At 45.0% G+C, this 16280-nt stretch overlaps 1 protein-coding gene across 4 annotated transcripts in view; it reads left to right on the plus strand.

The window, feature by feature from the left end:
• The first annotated feature begins 368 nt into the window (after window positions 1-368).
• Window positions 369-16280, plus strand: part of LOC123763261 (ribosome biogenesis protein BMS1 homolog) — a 113125-nt gene continuing 97213 nt past the window's right edge. For all 4 annotated transcript variants that reach the window (XM_069302934.1, XM_069302935.1, XM_069302936.1 and 1 more), the window contains exons 1-5: window positions 369-506; window positions 2095-2292; window positions 3745-3935; window positions 12480-12655; window positions 15941-16058. In XM_069302934.1, coding sequence (XP_069159035.1) covers window positions 2117-2292; window positions 3745-3935; window positions 12480-12655; window positions 15941-16058 — 661 coding nt within the window. In that variant the 5' untranslated portion in view covers window positions 369-506; window positions 2095-2116. The remainder of the gene's footprint in view (window positions 507-2094; window positions 2293-3744; window positions 3936-12479; window positions 12656-15940; window positions 16059-16280) is intronic.

The following is a 16280-nucleotide window of genomic DNA, read 5'->3' on the forward strand; positions in this document are numbered from 1 at the left end:
ACTCTTGTATATATCTAAAAAAAAAAAAAAAAAAAAAAAAAAGATTTTTCGGTCTGCCCGAGACGCTATGGTGTTAATGACTTTGCAAGAATGTAAAAATAATAATCATATGTAATCTCATAAATCATTGTATCTTCTTGTGAATAAAAATTATTATTATTATAAAACTAACTTAAAAGTATTTAGGTTCTTAATCGCTAAAGCCTCGGCTCTATGTTAAAATATTGTTTTATTTCTTTTGTGGAAGTATGTATGCAAATACAACGATAAATACAATTTATGTGTATTCATGATCAAATAAGTAGTTCAATTTAAGTGGTCATTTTTGCCAATATAGGAGTGTTTATGAGAGATGTGGACAAGTTAGCGAGTCAGGTGTTGGACGACAACAACAACACGAGGCACGTGTGTGTATGGCGCTGCGCCTCTACCCTCCTGCACCTTCATGCCACACACGCCCTCAGAGAAGCCACTGTGCGCCCATTATCCATTATCTTGTGACTCTGGTATGCGTAGTTTTCACCTCGTGAATCTGTTAACATCGCGAACAGTTGTGTGGTTCAATAGTGCATGTTAGCGAGCTTTGCATGAATGTAAAGCTTAAGCTCAACCTTGTATCTAATTCAATAATAATAAGTAAAACTAGGTGTCACAACGCTGACGACTCCCTAACTAAGTTAGGGAGTCGTCAGCGGTTCTGAGCAGCACTGAAGACCGGGCCACATAGGAGAAAGCGCTGTGGTCACGGGATTAAATCGAAAATCATGGAAATGATGAACTCTGCATAAGCTGTCACATCCTCGTTTCGCCCGACGGATGACTGTCAAATTGGGGTTTAAAAACTGGCCAAAGTGATGCTGTTCTTTTCATTGATACTATTTAAAAACTAACTAATTATAATAAATTTTTGTGTCGTGTTGTGTGCCAGAGGTTTGTGACATGCTATGCCATTATTTGCCAACTTGTAGGATCCAGAGGAGTAATTTTGGGATGCAGTATTCTTAAACATAAAGAAGTTTTGACAAGGCTCTTTCTAATGGTTAAAATCGTACATATCATTCAGTTATGTTAAGCTATGGTTGTACATAACCTAAATTGGTATTAGCTTATGTCACAATTGACTTGATAATGGTCCAGGACAGACTGAAATGTTGTCATCTCTTCGTCTTCTGGTGTGTGGTTTGGTCATATGTTAGACTAAGATTGGTAGGCTAAGGTAAGGTGAGGTAAAGAAAGGTAGATTTTACATTCGTTTGCAGACCATTTACCCAAGGGCTGTTATTTCTCTAGCAACCTTGATAAGGACAGCAAGCTGTCACAGGTCCCCCATTTGTCCTGATGATTTCTTAAAGCTGAATTTTAAAATTCAGCAGTGTTTTGGCATTTACAGCTTCGGCGAGTAGGCAGTTCCATGGGTTTATAAGAATGTAAGAATGAAGATAACTGCAGAAGGCCTCGTGTCCCATACAAGGCAACTCCTATTTATTTTCACTCAATCTCATTCATATATATGTCTAACCTACGCTTGAAACAATCAAGGGATCCTACTTCTATTATGTTATGCAGTAATTGGTTCCACAAATCAACAACTCTGTTACTGACCAGTATTAACCCAGGTCTTTCCTAAATCTAAACTTGCCCAATTTATACCTTTTTACAGGATTAACTTTGTCATCCTATGCTGGATGCGTTCCAGTGAATTTATATCCATTCACTTGAATGGATGTATGGCGACCAAAACTGAACTGCATAATCTAAATAGGGCCTAACAAGAGCAAGATATAGCTGAAGAATGACATCAGGTGTTTTATTACCAATGCTTCGAGAAATAAATCCCAATGTCCCTTGGATTTATTAGTAACCGCTTAATTTCCTGGTACCTATTTCCGATAGATGAACAGAGGCATCAGGTGAAAGTAAATGTGTCCTTCGAATTCTGTCCAGCCTGGGATTGAATCCAGGATCCTTGATTGTGAGTTGAGGATGTAGACCACTATACTGCAGAGCCCCTCAGTGCTGTATGGCTGGCTTATTTAAATGCTCTGTACTGCACTGAACAATTCCTAATTTCTTTGTGCTTCATTTTTGTTACAGATAAATAAGGTAGATTGCTAAAATGGGTGAAGAGGCTGATTTTGATAAAAAGAAAGGTCATGCTCACCGCCACTCAGGACGTAAAGCCGAGAAAAAGTCTGCCAAGGATAAGCATGTCCAGGAATTAACAGCTCAGCAGCGTAATCCTAAGGCCTTTGCATTTCACTCCGCAGTTAAAGCTCAAAGGAAGTTTGCAAGGTAAGTGTGATGTATATGTGTAACATATTGAAACTATAAAGTACACTGTTATATATATGTTAACTGTGTCTTGGGTGGGGTTGAAAACTCTCACAATCACACATAACAATTATAAATGACCACATAAAATCATTATATGAAATACTTACTGTAGATAGATAGTTAGGTATTTTTGTAACTTGACATATGCCCACGACACCAAGCTCTACAGAGGCCCTAAGTCAGTTGACTTGTTTTTCTTTGAGTCTGTCTATATACCGGGTGTACCTTAACTATATCCTTAGTGTCCTTAAGTGTTTATATCCTTATAGTTAATGATATAAAGTGTTCTTATATCCTTAGCTATATTCTGAGTGTCCTTAATCCTTAAAGATTAAGGACACTCAGTATCTGTTTCAGCTTTGTTTCAAGATTCTCTTCCCTGACAGTGATTATCAGGGACTAATGGCCTTTAGAGTTATCTTCAGTGCAGTTGTCTGGCTTAACCTTCAGTGTCGTCTGGGCCCTTTTGGGCCAGGCAGCACCTTTGGAAATTTGTCTCGGGCCTGGGCCTTAGTGCTGGTCTCTTTTACACAAACATTGAGGCTGTGTAATTCCATTCACCATTGTGGAACTGCATGATGCTTTAGATTTAAAAATGATTTTTTTGTTTTGCTTTGTTCAGTTTGAGGCTATCCTTGCACCATCCTATCGGTGCTTCTTGCAATTAAGCTGCTGCTTTGAGCTTTGCCCTCCAGTTGGGCTAGTCTAACTTTCTATAGTGTCTCCAACTGGTGTTCAGTCTGAGTTTGCTGCACTGTATGCAGTTTTTCTGTAGCGCAGTTCTTAGTATTTCAACCCTGATGGCCACCCATATTGTATCCAGCATGGTTCTTCTTGAGAGCAGGGGGGGGTTTGAATTTGTGAATGGTATCAGAGCTTGGCTGTGCTCTGCTAGGCTGCTTCTTATTTGGCTTTTCATGATGCAGCTGCATGGTTAAAATCTTGTGCATACATTATAGGTTCCTGTTGTTTTCACTCTTTGTTGGTGGAGTGTCAGCCATGCCACCACTTTTGAATGTGGAAATGATACATGTGAGAGTCTTCATAATCTGTAAAAATGTAGCTCACTCCTGTTTCAGTTGTTGGTGCTGGTTTGCTTATTGCACAAACCTATATTCATTATACTCTTTTCTCATGAAGCATTGTATTATAAGGTATGCCGTCCTTGCCACACCTTTCTTGATTTTATTCATGCAGTCAGACTGTATCTAGTTCATCCTTCAAGGTACAACTTGTCAGTTGTAGGTTTGTTTTAGACGAATGAAGCAAATTAGAAAAATGACGTGCAAATTTGTTCAAAGGCTTGCCAGACACCAACATACTGAAAAGCAGGATTAGTATCTTAATTTATGCATTTACTAAGAGGTATAAGAAATTTATATTTGAGAACACATTCGATTCATATTTCAGGTCCCAAGATATTAAATCCAAGAAGCATCACATCCCTTTCATTGACCGTACACCATTAGAGCCACCGCCTGTAATTGTAGCCGTTGTGGGCGGACCTAAAGTTGGAAAATCAACCCTCTTGCGATGCTTGATAAGAAATTATACAAATCAGAGGTTCTCGGAGATTATTGGACCTGTCACCATCGTTGCAGGTAATGTATATTTGGAATCTAATATTGTAGTTAATAAATTAAGGCAAGGGTATAGGTTGAGGGAAAGTATGTTGGGGACTTTATCAATATTAACGAATATGAAACAAAAATAACCATATGAATGTATCAGAAGTTCCCCCCCACTTAGTGTAAGTATTTAGGGATGGAAAAGAATTTTGTTAAGTATGCAGATAATTTAATGTACTGAGGAAAGTGTACCAAGGGAGCTGATTGACTGTCACTATACTGTATTTATATAATAACGATTATTTTGAATGAGTATTAACACTTCAACAGCGTAATACATACATACTGTATATGATTTGACATAAAATAATTTTATATAAAGTTTTTAAAACTTGCACAAACACTTTCCAATTTTTTTGGCATAATAAACTAGGCAAATGCTCCAACTTTGTATAAATGTTCACAACATAACTTGAAAAACAAGAGAATCAAAATTAATTTTAAAATTTAATATTGAAAATTTCAGATTTTCAATTCAGAATAAAAAATATGAACTATCACCAATTGTTCATTTAATGTTGTTATTCTCTCAGAATAGCATCTGATCTTCATTTTCATCAAATTAGAATATAGGTTTTCAGTATAGTTTACTGTAAAAAAAAATCGTTAATAAGGCATTTGAAATATGCTGCAAATTTAGACCAATTTTTTTTTTAACTCCAAATGTATAAAGTTTATGAAAAATTCATTCTGAAGAGATTGTAGAACAGACAGCTGAGCACACAATATGTCAAAATAGTGAGAATCGGTTAAAAAAAACACTCAAAAGTTGAAACTCTAGTTTCAGAGATAATTGAAGTTGAAGTTATCAACAATGAATAAAGGTAGTTTTAATTCGTTAATTTAATTGTATATTGTAATGAACATTGTTTGGCATTTGTACTCAAATATGTGAAAGTTGTAGGTCAATATGTGTTGAAACAAAGTCAAGAAAAAAATAACCCCCCAAAACACAAAATACTGTATAGGGATAATTATAATGATTTAGGGGATATATTTAGGGTATACTTTATATAAGTGAAAAGCCCTAATATGGTCCCTAATCATCCAAACAACCTAAAGAGAAAAAGGAAATACCTGTAGTTTGATATCAGAAAAAATCGGCCCCCCAAAAATTAAAAGTCCTAAGTTGTGCGAGTTGTGACTGATTTATTTGTTGACCAATGTCATTCTATCTTTATATAGTTAAGGAAATATATGCATTCTCCAGGATGTAAAGGTTACAACAAAGGAGAAAAAACTAAAATCTTAAAAAAATATTTCCCCTAAAAAAAAATATTTTTGGAACATTGATAAAAGCAACATATATTAACATTGGACAATGTATTTATATGATATATAAGGAAATAGAGCATAAAAACATAGTTACTCATTATTATTTGTGTATTACATCATAATTATATATATATAATAATAATAATATACATAATAATATGTATATTATTATGATTACTCAGCAATGATATAAATGCACCAACTGCATATCCACTTTGTGGATAATTCTTACTACTATTCTTCTTCTTTGAGCATTGGACAGGTGCTTCCATCTCGTTATTACTGCATTATCCTTCAGTTCCAGTTATTAGGAACTGTTCTCCTTATCAACAAAACATTCTTATTTTCTGGGGGAGCCCCGTCGGCTCCCCAGAGCTTTACCGGCTGATATGCTAATGTCAGACTTTGGCATCAGTCATGTGTATGGAGTTCTAGGGCCTACCGGGGACCACGAGCCAGAACCTGGCCCCCTCAGAGAGGCAAGGGGAGCAATGGCCTATAGAAACCCCCGTGTGGTTGGAAGCATTCTATGTCTGCCATCGACCGGGTCAAGCATCCAGAAAGGTAAGCATTCCAAAACAAACCCCTATTCTGGTGAAAATTGCTACCTAAGCCGAACTAGTGAATAGAACTCTTCAACAGAAAACACGGAAACTAGTATGACGTCATACGTCACCGCGCCGCTGTCTGCGCAGCTCCCCCCTCCCCGGGAGGGGGAAGGGGGAGCCCCAGACCTCCCACGCCGGCTATCCACCCATCAGTTCTTCGGCTGATGCTATAGGCAATGGTTATGTGCTCCGGCTCCAGTGGTTGTTTCAGCACTGTACCTAGAGTGTGGTGTCTGTTTTCTAGGTGGTGCGTGAGCCGGGTGTGATTCTTCAGTACTCGGACTGCATGCGCCTAGGGTTCCCTTCCCTAGGTGCCCTGTAAGTACTGCCCTTGGGGCTTGGGGCCACCTTCCACAAGTTCCTTGGGTCCTGCCCCTGCTTGGCCGTTTACCGCTTGGTTTTCGGCCGCTCTTTGTGTGCTCGGGTGTTCTGTCTCCCTTGTTCGCCTTAGAGTAAGGGGCAGTGTTTGCACTGGTGGGGCGCGGGGTACTGTGCAGCTTGTCTTTACCAATCATAGCGGCCGGCTCTGTTCCGCTTGGGTACGCTGTCCTCTTGCGGGGTTTTCTTTTTCTTTTGTTTATATACCTGGTGGGGGGGTCTGCCTTCGTTCTTGCCCCTTGTGTCCCTTGTGTTCTGAGTATTTCTGGTGGTACCCCCTGCTAGGTCCCCGTGAGTGTACACGTCCCGGGGGTTCAGCTCTTAGAAAGTTGTTTGGTAGCTTGGGTGCCGGTTAGCAGTACCCTGCCTGGGATTACCTGAGCGCGAGTCCTCTTAAAGTAAACGCTCGGGACCCTGGGAAACCCCTGGGGGCGCGCGGGTCCGATGGATGTGACCCCAGAGCCCCCCCCTCGCTTCCAGCGAGTTTGAGGGTTGCTCTCACCTTTTGTCTCTGGGTGACTCTCTGTTTTGCCTCCGTCTGCTGCCTGTGGGGTCGGTGACACCTTCGACCCGGTGTCCTGCGAGTTTGGTTGCTCGTTGTGGCTCGGTTACCCAGTTGTGCTAACAAAGCGGGTGCGGGCAGCAGGGGCGTTGCACTTGAGCCTTGGTGGTGGCAACGTTCTCGTGGTTTCCTCCCCGGGAGCCCCGGGGCTGCCCCGTTGTATTTCGTTTTTCCCCTGGTTCACCCTTCCTGCCTGCATCCGGTTCCTTACCGTCTGTAGGTTCAGGGCAGGGTGTTTGGTGGTGTTGAGACTCGGGCAGTCTCGGGGAATTCCCCTTCCGGGGTAGTGACGGGGGCATTTGGGCCTGTTCCTCCAGCCGTGTTGTATGAGTCTGCCAGTGGGCTCCCTTCCTTAGTGTTTTCACGGCTGCCCCGGTTTTCTGGTACGGCCGGGGCTTTGGGGGAACGGCTCGGCCCCGGGGCCTGTCGTGTAGGTTCCCGGGGCTGGGGAGGGGCTGACTTGGGGGGCCTTGGCCCCGTTAGACCCCGTGGGGGGTTTTATCCCCCTCTAGGCGGGGCTTGTGGTTACGCGGAGTGGGGTTTTTCCTCCCCACTCGCCGTACGTGCTGTTGGACGTCGGCCCCTCCCCGGGCTCGGTTCCTTGGCCTTTGAGTCGGTTGGTTCCGTCCTGTGGGTGGATGTTTCCTCCCCCGCTTTTTGGGACGGTGTTTTTGTCATGTTTCCCCGTTCGATGGGGTTCTGCGTGACTTTTGATCTCGGGTGCGCCTGCGCCTTCGTGTGCCTTCGGGACTAGTGTTGGCTTCTGTGTTCTCGAGGGTACGGGAAGGTTTTTCGCTACTTCCCGCATTATTGGAACGTCTGTCGGCTCCTAGTACTTGTCGCCCTGTTGGGCTACTTGTCACCCTGTTGGGCTACTTGTCGCCCTGTTGGGCTACTTGTCGCCCTGTTGGGCTACTTGTCGCCCTGTTGGGCTACTTGTCGCCCGGTTGGGATACTTGTCGCCCGGTTGGGCTACTTGTCGGCCGTTTGGGCTACTTGTCGCCCGTTTGGGCTACTTGTCGCCCGTTTGGGTTCCCTTTTTTTGGGCTCTTTGCTTCTTTGGCCGGTTTTCTTGTTCCTGCTTCCTCTTTTGGCTCTTTTTCTCGTGCAATAGTCCTGGCTGGCGCCTTCCCGCAGGGAGGGTGTGCGGTTCGGCCAGCGTGTTATGCGCATGCGCCGTGGAGTTTGTTTTGGTCTGGGCGATGGTTCAGTGCTGGGGTTTTGCGCCCTTTTTTGCTACAGTGCTTCGCCTCTCGTTCTTCTCCCTGGCTGCGGTATGTGCCCCTTTGCGCCAGGGGTGTCCTGGTTCCCAGTTGTGGGGAGGACACCGCGGTTTTCTGTGTCATGGGTGTGGACCGCCTCCTTCGCCTCTCCCTGTTCTCCTGCGGGTCCGGCTCTGGCGTCTTCACCTGGCGGTGCTCCCAAGTTCTTCTGGGCACGGTTGAGTCGTGTCAAGTTCGAGCCACCATTCGCCAGGTGAGTTTCTGCGGTCTGGCGTCTTTTGGCCGGGCGCTGGATGCGGCGGTGTTCATATACCTGTCTTTATTTAGGTATAATTTTGTACGACTGAGACCGTTCGCACACCAGTGACTGTCCCTTTATCACCCCTTCCTGTCCCCCTCCTGTGCATGTCCAACCCATGCTACAGTCGTTCAGGGGACCCTCCTTTTTTAATGTTGTGAGGTGTGGGGGTTGTAGGGTTGGTTCTGTACTCACCTGGTGAGGCTCCTGGCTGTGCTTGCAGGATTTGAGCTCTGGCTCTTGGGTCCCGCCTATCTGGTAGAACTTGCGGGATAGTACCAGTGGAGTGCAGTGGTGCTATTGGCACTTTTGGGGAACACTGTATTACCATCAGTGGTCTGTGCTTGTTACACGACCTACTTGCGAGCATAAGCCTTCTTGCTGGTTCGTCCGTGGACTTCCAGGGCGCACTGGCCTGTTTTCGTATGGCAGTTCCGGCCCGTCCTGGTTGTGGGGGTATGTGGGCCGGTGGACTGCTCCTAGCAGCTGCCTGGTGGGCCATCCTCTGGCCGGTCTGGCCTGACCTTGGGCCGGGCTTGAGGTGTAAAAGAGCTCCCAGTACCTCATCCAGCAGGTATCGAGCGGGGTTTCTCCGCCGTCGGTCGCCTGGTGCAGGTTTCTGGGCCTGCAGGGTTTTGTCGTGTCTCCGTTGGCCCTGTCTGGGGTCTGCCTGCTCCGTTCTCTGCCTTTGCAGAGGGGAGTTGCTATTTACATGTTGCATGTTGCAGTGGTGCCTGTTGCTGCTGCTGCTGCACGTGAGCATTGGTACCGTGTTTCACGGTGGCGTGTCCTTGTTCCTGTGTCCGGTTGTGGAGTGGCGCTTTGCTGCCGTTTTGTGCCTGGGGATTGCGTGGGGTTTTTGTCCCTGCCTGATTGTCCACCCCTGGTTGTTCTCCTGGTTTTTTTTTTTTTGTGCTTCTGCTTTTTCTTCCTGCCTCTTCTGCAGCAGGAATGTTCTGCGTGTGTTCTTAGGCGTTGGTCAGCCTGTGTCCTGTGATGTGCTTCTTTGTCTCGGTCTGTTGCAGTTGTTCGGGCCCCTTGGTTCGGGTCCTGTTCTGGCGGCGACCCTTCCGCCTTCTTTGGTTTTCCTAGCTTGCCCTGCCGGTTGTTGTTGTTGTTTTAATTTTTTGGGGGGGGGTTCTTGCGATGTCTCGCGTCGGACCCGTCGTTTCTGAACTCCTGGCGGGCTTGCATGCTTCGGAGTTTTTCTGTTCGGCAGACGTTCCATCTCCTTGTGCCGCCTGGGTTTCGGTGGTCGCGCCCGAGATCTTCTCGCGGCTCCGCCTTTTTCCTGGGCTCGGGGGGGCCTTGTCGGGGCTGCTTATGTTCTGCCTCGTGGTCTCGCCTCCGGTTGGTGGTCGGGTGGCTTCGTGGTAGGTGTCCCACCTGCGTGCTTCTTGGCGGCAGTATGGGGTATTTTGGCGGTCCTTCCTTTTCCTGTCCCTTCTTCGGTGGGTCCTTCTTGTTGGCTTGGTTTACTCTCGGCTTGGTTTTCTAGTGGGGGTTGGGGGCCGTCGTCTTGCCACATACTGTCGCCTCTTTTCGTGCGGCGCAGGCGGAGCCGCTTCAGCTTGCTTTCGGTCTTGGTGTTGCTTCTGCACCGTTAGTCAGCTGTCTTGTGCGTCATTTCACCTCCGGCCTGTTCGTGCGCCGCTTGCACCATCCTGGTCTCTGGTCAGCGTGCTCTGTCTTCTCCTCGGTTGGTAGTGCCCCTTCGGTTCCGGTGTGTTTTTTCGTCGGCTCTTTCCTTTGGGCCTTTGCCTCTGGGGGTCGGTTCGCTGTGTTTTCTTGCTCCTTCGGTTTTAGCGTTTTGGTTGTTTGATGGCAGCAGTCTCCATCTTTTCTGGCGCGGGGTGGGGCTGCTGCATTCTGGAGGGGTCCAGGGTTTGTTGGTGCTTTGTTGGTCGGGCCGGGGGTGTGTCGTTTTTGTGTTCAGTGGCGGCCCTCTGCTGTTGTTTGCGTGCCACGGCGTTTGGGTCCGGAGCGCGTTTTGCGTTGATCCGGTTCTGTTCTTCCCGGTTCGCGGGTGATGGTGTCCCGGGTGGTCAGCCGTGTTCTTGTGGCTAAGCTGCCTGTGTTCTTCCCTCATGCCTGTGGCGTTCGTGGCTTCGCTGCTCTCGCTGCCGTCTGGGCGACGTGGCCTTGCAGTCTTTCGGGCATGGATTTTTGGTGTTCGTGCAGGGGCCTTGCTGCTCGTGGTTCTCGTGTTGTTCCCGGGATTTTCGGGGCTGTGGCGCCTTGGGTTGGCGTTTGCTGCCGGTTGTCTCGCCTCCTTGGGGGGTGCGTGGTGTCCGCCTCCCGGTTTTGTCCCTTTGACCTTCCTCTGTGGGTAGTTAGCTCCGGGGAGCCGACGGGGCTCCCCCCAGAAAACCAGCGTTGAATGTAATGAAACGCCATTTTCTGGGTGAGACCCGGAGGCTCCCCGGCAACCCTCCCTCCCTCCGGTCGGCGTTTTTCGCGTGTTTTGACATCCAGCCTCAGAACTGATGGGTGGATAGCCGGCGTGGGAGGTCTGGGGCTCCCCCTTCCCCCTCCCGGGGAGGGGGGAGCTGCGCAGACAGCGGCGCGGTGACGTATGACGTCATACTAGTTTCCGTGTTTTCTGTTGAAGAGTTCTATTCACTAGTTCGGCTTAGGTAGCAATTTTCACCAGAATAGGGGTTTGTTTTGGAATGCTTACCTTTCTGGATGCTTGACCCGGTCGATGGCAGACATAGAATGCTTCCAACCACACGGGGGTTTCTATAGGCCATTGCTCCCCTTGCCTCTCTGAGGGGGCCAGGTTCTGGCTCGTGGTCCCCGGTAGGCCCTAGAACTCCATACACATGACTGATGCCAAAGTCTGACATTAGCATATCAGCCGGTAAAGCTCCGGGGAGCCTCCGGGTCTCACCCAGAAAATGGCGTTTCATTACATTCAACGCTGGTTTTTTTAAATTCATCTAAAATCAATCTCTGAAAATATTTTGATGAAAGTTTCACGACACTGAAACCAATAAGTTGGAGATTTGTTTAACATTTTTAAGTTATTTTTACATAATTCAAATATTTTTTGCTACCTATCCCCCATTATGCTCCGTAATATGTGCGGTGTAAGGGTTAAGATACTAGGGTGGAATATTGTTGCACTAACAGCCCCATGCAATGTTAGAGAAATTGCCAACGTGTAGAACATGCAAATACCTTTTTCTGCCCTAATCCACTCAATAAAATATCTAAATTGTTGGGACCACTTCAATTTTTAAATCTGCATTCTTTCGAGCACAGGCAGGAGAGATACACAATTATTTACACTTGGAAAATATTAGAGGATTGGTTCCAAATCTGCACATGGAAATAACTACATGAGACCTAGAGGCATGGCACAAAGTGCAAAATTGCCCTGTTGAAAAACTGACTTTTTCAACATTCCCTCAACTAGACTGTAATTCATATGTCAGGATGCATGCAGCTATGTCTAACAGCCTGGTTGACCACCAATCATGAGGCCTGGTCAGTGGTCAGAGACCAGGCCATGGGGTCATTGATCCTTGAAACCAACACATGGTAAACACAAGGTAAACTGCTCAAGTTACAGCTGTCCATCACCAGGTGGCAGCACCACAGGAAGCTACCAACTCTTCCTGTCAATGTATGCTCCTAAAAAGGAGTTTGCTGTTGATATTGGACAGTAACTTGGTAATGATTTTTTTTAAAGTAATTTTAAGTGTTTTATTCTTGAAAGTTTGCAGTAATTTTGTTTCAAGATTTCAGTACTGTATTTGTTCAATATAGTTTCCTTCTGCATTATGTTTATTGCAAATGAGGTAAGGTTAAAGGGTTCTGACAGAGTGAGGGAGGAGGGACCCAGGAAGGTCAGATGGCTAGAAGAAGATAAAGAATTTATTTGTATTTTTTATGAATATAACATTTCATCATAATTGCACTGCATTAATATGTGTACAGTACTGTCATAGGAAACGGTGGGAATACCTTACTTGATTGACTCCTAAAGGGTGTAGAGTTGTGAAAGCAACTGACATCCAAAAAGAAAATGAGGTTCAAGCAGACACAATTTGATGGTGACAACCTGAAGGGTACTTTTGTTGTGGCTACTTTTTCCTGGTGAATTATTGGTGTATGGCTTTAAAGATATTTTCTATTATACAGTACATACATAAATTTTATTTTCAGGGAAAAAGAGAAGATTAACTTTCATAGAAGTGAACAATGATATCAACTGTATGATTGACATTGCAAAGGTTGCCGATATTGTCCTAATGCTCATCGATGCAACATTTGGAATCGAGATGGAAGTCTTTGAATTTCTGGAGATTTGTCGAGCTCATGGTACGCCTCGCATTATGGGGGTGAGTGAAATGTTTGAAGTTGCTTAGTCATTGAGTGTAGCCTCACTATAATAATGATCCCATACTTGTAAAAATGTGCTTATTGTTTAATTAATAATAATTTTTCATTGTCTTCTATTTTTGTGGTGTATCGTTTCTGGGAAGGACCTCTCGGTAGCTCTCCAAGCTTAACTCTGGTACCATCAAGCCTTAGCCCAACACATGTAGTGGATATGTGGGCCTGCGGGTCATTCCAAGCAACAGCCTGTTGGACAAAGTTTCACAAGTTGAGCCTGGCCTCAGGCTGGGCTCGGGGTGTAGAAGATCTCCCGAAACCCTCTCCAGGTATGCTCCAGGTAACACACCAGGCCTTTTGAGACCTATGCATCACCTACCTGGAGACAGGGCCAGAATTTGGCTCTCACTATGAGGCAAGGGGAGCAGGTATTCAGAGATCAACCACAACACTGGGAAACCCCCACCAGAAAGCATAGGTGCAACTGCTTGAATGAAATTAAGTAGCACTAGGGAAAGCAAGGCAACTGATCATTGACAAGGATAAAATGACCCTATCAAGTGATGTACCTGTCTACCATTAAATGGCAGCTCAGATCACCCGAGTCTCAGCCAGTCTGCCCTTTCATTCTTGTAGCTCATTCAATACCTGATGCCTCTGCTGGACCCATTATTGGCTTCCCACTTTTACCTAAGTGTTGCTGGCAATCTATGGAATTATGGCTCTACAGTGGGCTATTGCTTTGATTTCTTTGTTTATGCTTCACAATTGTTTATGCCACTCACAGTGCGAGTTCTCTAGCTTTCAATTTCACTCCATCCGTAGCTAGGGTTCCTTTAATTGGATCGTTTTATGTTTTCCTGTATGCCCATCAGAGATACCTGTTCTGAATGGTGCATGTGAATTTTGGAACCTTGACTGCATACACACCACCTCACTGAGGGTTTTAGTTCGGGGTTTGTTGTTTTACTTTCCTAAAATGCTCTCCCTTTTTCTAGTATTCCTGCTTGTCTGTGAAGGTTTGGGTGGCTTTATGATATAGGCTTTTGGAGTCAACTACAGCTAGTGATGAAAAAGCTGATTACCCAGGCTGTGATATGTGGGCCTTTGGGCTATGAAAGACCTCACAGAACAGGCAATCACTTAGGTTGGCCATAGACCAAGTAGTATGAGTAAAATAACTCAAAATAGTCAACAAAAAATCAAAAGGTAAACAGGTACTCTCCCTGATATATTCCCATGTCTTTTAGGATGGGCCTAGGATTTTGGCTTCCCATGATTTCAGGGCTTTCCTGTCTTTTTTCTCTGTGGTGGCTCTATACTCTGAAAAGAATGTATGCTTTCTCAATGGTCTTTTCTCCTTTAAGGCAGAGCAAAGTCACAGGACTTTTGAGTTGCCATAAGAGGGTAATCATTGCCATTTGTGCCACTTTCGTGTTTTGGGTCCTGCAGGTTTGTTGCACCATATATATATGCTCTATTATTCCCTGTCCTGTCATAAGCTGGTCACATCACTTGTGTTCCCATGGTTGCATTTCTGGGTTCCTGGTCATGGCCTGGCTTTACCTCATCCCACCCACTGTACAGGTCTCTGTGGTCACATCTTCCTACGAGTGTGGCTTGGTGGACGTAGTTCAGTACCCTCTGGGAAACCAGAACTATATGTTTGAATTGTATCTGCCTTTGCATACAGGTCGTCTTCCACTTTCTCGCTTCATCATGGCTGGCCGATTTCATTTTGTCGTCTTCAGGCAATTAGCAGCTTTGCAGTAAGTCATTATGGCTTTCCTCAGCTTGATAGATATTTTCTGTTTTTTGGCAGAGCAAGGTGTATATCCAGAAAAGCTCTGAATGGGTCTTGATCCCTTTTATGGGCATCCCTCACTCTTTGCCTTATTGTGTGCTGTTGCTGCCATAACTGCTTTTCCTAGGCTGTTCACGCTGTTCCTGTGGGTCATAATTGCAGGCTACCTTGCTGCTCTCAGTGCTGACCAGCTTGCTGGATTGTTTTTTTTAGTCTGCTTTTTCTTTCTTTCGGTTTTTCTAGAGTCTGCTAATTCAATCTATTCACTCTTCAGATGTGGGGTTTCACAGTTTTTGGGTGTGGTGGGTGTGTATTCAGCTGTGTGACTCGATGTCTTGGTGTCAGTAAGAGGTTCCTGTGTCCGTGATTCTCAGACTCCTAGATGAGTTAGGAGCTCTTGGTGTTAATTTGTTCATATACATGCAGATTTTGAAGGCTTTGCCCAAGTGGCTTGCTCGCCTTCTTCAGAAGGTAGTTGCAGACTTTTCTTTGACTCCAATGTTGTTTCTCTCCATTTATCTTTCTGAGGCAGTTGTCTTTTCTGTTCTTTCAGCTGTGGCTGTCTCATTCCAGCCCCTAGTTGGGGATCTTTCTCGGTGGGCATTCTGTAACCCCCCAAGGCCAGTTAAATTTGGCTAGGATTCCACCTATTGTTGGTCGAGGTAGATTTCTCTTTGGGGCCAGTTTCTTGGAACCAGCACCTGGCCCATGAGTTGCCTGGGTTTTTCTGGATAGTCTATCCTGAGCCTGTGGTAGTGGTGGTCTTTGGCCCCCTCCTTCAGTTCTATGGCTCTTGGGTCTGTTTCTCCTCTGCAGCTCCTTTTTGAGGTCTGATCTTTGCTCCTCCTCTTCCCAACTAGTCTTGTTTTTTCTTTTCTGTTGTTAGCTGCAGGGAGTCACAGTGTGGCCCCTTCTGAAAACTAGCATTAAATGTAATAAAATGACTTTCTGGGTGGCTCCTAGTGAACCCTAGACCCTTCCCTCCATACCAGGTGCTTTGGCTGGTTTTCCTTGGCCTTAGGAGTGAGGATTACTGACGGGGAGTCGGCAGCTTCTGTGGTGCTGCCATCTGGTTAGTTAGGTGGTTAGTTATTTGGTGGGTGTATGGCTTAGTAACTCGGTGGATTGTTTGCAGTCGCTTGCTGCATTGTTTTCTTTCTGTGAACCTTGCAGTTGTCTGTTTTGCTTTGCTTCCTTTATGGTGATCAAAGTAGGAATATTTGAAAAGTGTACAAAAGTAGTGTACAGTATAGGCCTAATATGAGACATTGAAGAATGTCAAATTTGATGTTTGCTGATTATACAGTTCTCTCGTACAGTGGAAAGGAATGGTTTGAATAATTTAACATTTTATCCCTTCATCTTTAAGTATTAATACCGAAAGGAAACACTTATCAAATTCTATGTGGAAATTTGATTATCTGATTATCCATGGCTAATCTAACCATCTAATATTTTATCTGAAAAATATTATTTTTTTTTACAGATCTTAAATCATTTGGACATGTTGAAGGATAACAAGGCTCTGAAAAAGAAGAAGAAAGCTCTTAAGCACAGATTCCAGGTAGAGCTCTATCCTGGTGCCAAACTTTTTTATCTCTCGGGTAAGATAATGCTATTTTGCTCATTTATTTACATGCGCCATTCATATTATGAAATTTAATTACTGTTGAAACTTTGGCCTCATTTTTCAGCATGTATAGCACATACAGTATTCACACCTGCCTACTCTGTCATAAGCAAACATTTCCTCCTGAAGGTAATGTTTTTACATTAACACTTCTAATGATAAAATCTGAATGTACAGTAAATTGTATTAGTAATTG

The sequence above is a fragment of the Procambarus clarkii genome, chromosome 49, assembly GCF_040958095.1.
Source record: "Procambarus clarkii isolate CNS0578487 chromosome 49, FALCON_Pclarkii_2.0, whole genome shotgun sequence".
Taxonomy (NCBI): domain Eukaryota; kingdom Metazoa; phylum Arthropoda; class Malacostraca; order Decapoda; family Cambaridae; genus Procambarus; species Procambarus clarkii.